This window comes from Octopus bimaculoides, chromosome 21 (assembly GCF_001194135.2).
Source record: "Octopus bimaculoides isolate UCB-OBI-ISO-001 chromosome 21, ASM119413v2, whole genome shotgun sequence".
Taxonomy (NCBI): Eukaryota; Metazoa; Mollusca; class Cephalopoda; order Octopoda; family Octopodidae; genus Octopus; species Octopus bimaculoides.
The window spans coordinates 8,411,446-8,417,781 of NC_069001.1; the positions used below are offsets into that span (position 1 = coordinate 8,411,446).

Consider the following 6,336-nt stretch of genomic DNA (forward strand, 5'->3'; position numbering starts at 1 on the left):
TATATATATATATATATATATATGTATATATATGTATGTGTGTGTGTTTGTGTGTCTGTGTTTGTCCCCTTAGCATTGCTTGACAACCGATGCTGGTGTGCTTATGTCCCTGTCACTTAGCGGTTTGGCAAAAGATACTGACAGAATAAGTACTAGGCTTACAAAGAATAAGTCCTGGAGGACAAACACATATGCATATATACATAAACACACACACACAGTCTCCCCTTTTCTCTATTTCTTTCTCTCTCTCTCTCTCACACACATCTTCTGTTTCGGTGTGCCAAATTCACTCACAAGGCATTGGTTGGCCCAGGGCTATTGATGTCACTTGTCCAAGGTGCCATGCATGGGGACTGAACCCTGCTTTACCTTCCTGACTGCAAGTGTCATCATCATCAGTAATTTTATTAATATAGGCCATGGCTAATGGGAAATATTGTTTTGTATATACTAATTTGATCATCAGAAGTAATAAAGGACAGAGAGTTGTGGGAGACCTGTGAAGATGAGTTACCAGAGCTAAGTTATTGTAGGCCCTGGGCCAGTTGATGTAAGGAGACACTAAAAGGTGAGATATTGTTTTACTGAGGGTGAGGAATTAGTAGTGGTAATTCTTTGTTTCTGTATTATGATTAATATATTATTATTGCTGAATCAGATTATGCTTAACCAGTTGTACATGTGCCAGGGTTTATAATCCGGATTAAATGTTTCTGTTCATTTAGGAACTTGTTGAGTGGTATCAAGAAAATTCCTTGGTTCACAGTTTTCCTGAGTTGAAGACACAACTAAAGATCCCCTTCAAAGAAAGCACAACAGGTTGGTAGTGACGAGACTTGTTACATGAAGTGGTGGTGTTTATCTCATTGTCAGCCCCAATTGAGCAGATCTATATGGTGAAAGGCATTCCAACCTTGACCATCCCATCTTTTTGTATATTTCTGATTAAATTTTTCCAGTGTGTTTTTTCCTCACTAAAGAAAATAGAAGAGTAGAGTGTGATGTGAGGAAGATCTGGGTGTTATATCTAATCACTCACATGACCATGTAGAGCAGTCATGGGCAAATCTGCAGGACTTTCTGAATGGCATACCCAACGAAAAAATGGTTTCATATTTTAGCACAAGGCCAGCAATTTTGGGGAGGGGGTGAGTCAATTGCATCGACCCCAGTGTTAAACTGGTACTTATTTTATCTACCTCCAAAAGTATAAAAGACAAAGTTGACCTTGGTGCAATTTGAATTCAGAATATAAGAATGGATGAAATGCCACTAACCATTTTGCTTGGCATGCTAAAGGTTCTGCCAGCTCACCACCTCACATCTAACAAAAAATTACTTTGAGTATTTTTAGTATTGCAGCCTGTCTGATGATGAGCCGGCTCTCTCATGCTGCCTGCTTCTCAAAAAGGTTTGCCCATGCCTTGATTTAGAGGTAGCCTTGTTGGTTCAAAGTTACTAGGAGTCATTATGTGTGACAGTCTGATGCAGCTGTAGTGCACCACCCCATTGCTACATGTAAAGTTCTGTAGAAGAATGCAGTGGGCACATAGTGTACTCAGTGCACTGCGTGTTGACTCATGCAGACGCCTCATTACTGCATGTAACTTTTGTAATTTACAGTGCTATATGCAGTACAATTTGGTGTCTATAAACATCTGGATATAATGTCATGTAAATACTACTGAGTAACTAATATGCATACATTGTCTGTGTACTTGTAGCTCTATGCTGATCTACATTTATCAACATTATCATGTATAATGTCTAGATGGTGTTTACATAATGTGGTCGACATTGTAGAAAGAATCAACAAGGAGAATCTTTTCATAGAGAAATTCCAACCATTTCTTAACACACATACCCCTCAGTGACCTTATTTCTCTAGGAACAGACATAAACTTCTTGTTGAAAAAGAGTTCATAACTCCAACTAAAAATATTTGTCTCCCCTTACACACACTTCCTGTTTTGACACCACACTTCCTGCTTAACACAAACTTTTAACCCTTTCTTTAAACCTAACACAACTCTCAATTCTCATGCATCCTTATTTTTCCAACCATTATATACATGAACTACCATTGAACTTCAAAAGCTCAAAGACAATATAATGTATTGGTATAGTTATTTTTTTATATATTATTTTCTTCATTTTGTACTTCTTTGTAAAAATCATTTTCATTCTCCTTCTTGAAAATTTGCTTCGCAATGAAAGCCGGTTAGAAATCTTTATTAAAATATGCTTCCAATTTAGCATTCTGCCTTATTCTTCATTTTCCTATATATATATATATCTATCTATCTATATATATATATATATATATATATATATATATATATATATATATATATATATATACACACACACACACACACACACATGATGTAAGTGACCATATATTATTACATGTATATAACTACCACTTTGATATGATATGCATGGTATCATTTTCATGATATTTTTCTCAACATGGTGTTGATGTTTACATGTATTTATATTTTTGTTTACTTAATGTCACCTATATAACTTCCACCGCTTAAAACCACTTTCTTTTCATTGTAGTCCATGCAGTACTGTCTATATACATAGTGTTCTCTGTATTGTGTTGTTTATGCCATACTCTCTACGTAATGTTCTCTGCACAACTTCCCTCTACCTAACTATCCCTGCACAATCTTCTCTATTTTTATGTCCCCTACATAATGTCTTCACACTTTTCTCCACATAAAGTTTCCTATATATCTTATATGCTATTTTCTCTAGTAGAATATTCTTTGTATAATGTCCTCAACACAATATCCTGTATATCATGTTCTCTACATATCACCCTTCATTAGTCTTCTATACAATACACTCTACATAATCTTCTCTATATAGTATCCTCTACATAATGCTCTATACCTGTTGTGTGCAATATTCCATAATTATTGCCCTTTACAGAATCTCCTCTACATAATATGGTCTGCGTAATGTACTCTACTTGATGCTTCTGTATGGTGCCCCCTGCATGATATACATATATTGTGTGTGTATTTGTAGCTCTATGCTTATCTATATTTATCTACATGATACTGACTAGATGGTGTTTACATAATGTAGTTGACATTGTGTCATGTTATATGGTCTCTGTATTATCTTCTGCATGATGTCCCCTCCATACTGTCCCTTGCATGATGTCCTCTCCATATTGTCCCTTGCATGATGTCTTCTGCATACTCTCTCCTACATGATGTCCTCTCCATATTGTCCCCTGCATGATGTCCTCTCCATGCTGTCCCTTGCATGATGTCCTCTACATATTGCTCCTTGCATGATGTCCTCTGTATACTGTCCCCTGCTTGATGCCCTCTACATATTGTCCCCATGCATGATGTCTTCTACATAGTGTTCCCGCTACCATGTAGTCTTCATATTCTGGTCTACACAGTGTTAAGTGTCATCTCTAATTGATTGTTTCCCTTATTTTGCCCCTCTTTCTCTCTTTCCAGCAGGGTTTTCATGGAATCTGAATATAGTGAGTTATGCTGTTGCCATTTATGATTATTCAGCAACGGCCACCAACCAGCTTTCATTGCGGGTGGGTGACCGGGTGGCAATATTGAGCAAAGCTGGAGGTGACAAGGGCTGGTGGAAAGGAAAGATTCTACATTATGGAAAGGTATGCTTCTGCTTCATTTAGCAACATAACCTTCAACTCATTAACTCTACTAAAACAACAAAACAACCCTTCTTTCTCTAGTTTTTATTTTTCTGGTGTTTTATATGATTACCTAGGAGTTATCCAACAATTACCACAACATTCCTTCATTTGATTGAGCCTTTTAAATTATTCTTTACTCAAGAAGTATTTCATGACCAACATTGATTGATTAAAAATCAATTTTAAGTGTTTTGCTTGATTACTCAGGTTATACAACAACATAACAACTACAATAATGTTGTTTTTTTTTTTTGATCCAGACTCATCTATACGGTTTGGCTTCAAAGCCCATTGTGTTTATGTACGTGTGTGTGTGTTGGTGCCACATAAAAAGCACTCGTGCTGGTGCTACGTTCAAAGCACTCAATACACTCTATAAAGTGAAGGGCATCCAGCAATGGAAACCATGCTAGAGCAGACGGTGGAGCCTGGTGCAACCCTCTGGCCTTACTAGCTTCGATAAAACTGTTCAACCCATGCCAGCATGGAAAATGGATGTTAATAATGATGATGATAATGTATGTCTATATGTATGTGTTTGTCTCCTGTTTGACAACCAAAGTTAGTTTGTTTACATTCTTGTAACATTAGTGGTTCAGCAAAGGAGAGCAATGGAATAAGTATCAGACCTCAAAGATAAGTATTGAGGTAGTTAGTAGAAAGAAGCATCTGGTTATTAAGGACAGTTACTTCCTAGAACCTCCCTACTTACCAACCTTCTATGCAGTCAGGTTGAAATTACTACGGAAGTAAATTTACCTACCTCCCTATCCATCCATCCACCTGATTATCTCCCTTCCCACCCACCCATCTCCGTACCTACCTACCTACCTACCTACCTACCTATCTGCCTACCCACACACCCATATAAATGTTGCTTAGAGCAAGGCCAGTCTTGGTTCTACAGATTTCTGATATGTGGATAGCTAGTTGAATGACTTGTTGCAAATCATTGTTTCTCTGGTGAATTTTAGATAATTCTTTGGGTATTCCACTTATAATTTTCTGCTCATAACCCTTTAGCATTTAAACTGGCCATATTCAGCCTAAATATGCCCTCTAAATATTATGATCAAACTGGCTAGATTCAGCCTCTCACATCTGGTTGACTTTGTCATTTCTAAAAATAAACAATCACATTGTAGAAATCAAAGCTATGAGATAATGTATGATGTCTTTAAAAGAACCAAAATAAATAAACATTACATTTGACAGAATAATCCGAATGCTAAAGGGTTAATAGACAAGGGTGTGGTTGAAGGAAACCCCTTTGTTTTTTCTGACAAATCATGTAATCATATAGGAACACTCTCATTGGCTTGTCCACACATACACATACATAGAGAGAGCATTGTGTGCGTGTGTGTTTGTGTGTATGGGGAATGTATACTCTCTTTACTCTTTTACTTGTTTCAGTCAGTTGACTGTGGCCATGCTGGAGCTCTGCCTTTTAGTCGAGCAAATCAACCCCAGGGCTTATTCTTTGTAAGCCTAGTACTTATTCTATCGGACTCTTTTTGCCGAACCACTAAGTTACGGGGACGTAAACACACCAGCATCGGTTGTCGAGCGATGTTGGGGGGACAAACACAGACACACAAACATATATACACACACACACATATATACGATGGGCTTCTTTCAGTTTCCGTCTACCAAATCCACTCACAAGGCTTTGGTCGGCCCGAGGCTATAGTAGAAGACACTCGCCCAAGGTGCCACGCAGTGGGATTGAACCCGGAACCATGTGGTTCGTAAGCAAGCTACTTACCACATAGCCACTCCTACGTCTATAATGTGTAGTATCTTTGGTTTTGGGTTTTTTTTAAAGTTCAGCCCAACCCTGATGTAGAAGAGCAGAGATGTTCCAGCCATGAACATCCCACCTATTGTCCACACACAATATATATCTAGGATACATTATTATCTAATATGTCCTTCATTTCTGTTTTCAAAGACTAGTGTGATTTAAGAAAGATCTGGTGCTGATTCTAGGTGATTAAGCAACCACCTCATGCCTCCCTCCTTGGCTTGTCCACTAATTAATAATATCAGATTTAGGCTCAAGGCCAAGAATTTCGACCTGGATTACTTGATTAACCTAGTGTTTCACTGGTACTTTATTCTATTAATCCCATAAAAATGAACGACAATGTTTTCCTTGGCAGAATTTGAACCTAAAAAGTAGAGAACCTGAACAAATACTGCAAATTATTTAGTATAATACTCTACCTAATTATTTTGTATAATACTCTACCTAATTATTTTGTATAATACTCTATCAAACACTGCACTACATAAATAAGCATTTCCTGATGTTTGTTGTTCTTACAGTTTCTTTTTTGCACTTCGTCTCCTTTTGGAACCCATTTTTGACTCCTTTACCGAATGTCACGTTTACCTTTCTTTTTCTCTGCCTCATCTGCAGGTCGGCTACTTTCCACTAACATACGTACGAGAAGAAGAAGACTAAAACGAGGAAACCAGCATGCTCCGTCGCGAACTCCATCTGGTCTTTGTATTCCAAGGAACAACAAAAACACCATTACCGCAACAACATCAACAAAAAAAACTACTACAACAATATCGACAACAATCACTACCACCAGCACCACCACCACCACCACCGC

General features: G+C 37.6%; 1 protein-coding gene across 9 annotated transcripts in view; it reads left to right on the forward strand.

Annotated features, from left to right (window-relative positions):
* The window catches only part of LOC106879297 (protein vav), a 109,668-nt gene extending 103,334 nt beyond the window's left edge, over window positions 1-6,334 (forward strand). For all 9 annotated transcript variants that reach the window (XM_052975517.1, XM_052975516.1, XM_052975509.1 and 6 more), the window contains 3 exons: window positions 729-822; window positions 3,495-3,664; window positions 6,135-6,334. In XM_052975517.1, coding sequence (XP_052831477.1) covers window positions 729-822; window positions 3,495-3,664; window positions 6,135-6,179 — 309 coding nt within the window. In that variant the 3' untranslated portion in view covers window positions 6,180-6,334. The remainder of the gene's footprint in view (window positions 1-728; window positions 823-3,494; window positions 3,665-6,134) is intronic.
* Window positions 6,335-6,336: the final 2 nt, after the last annotated feature.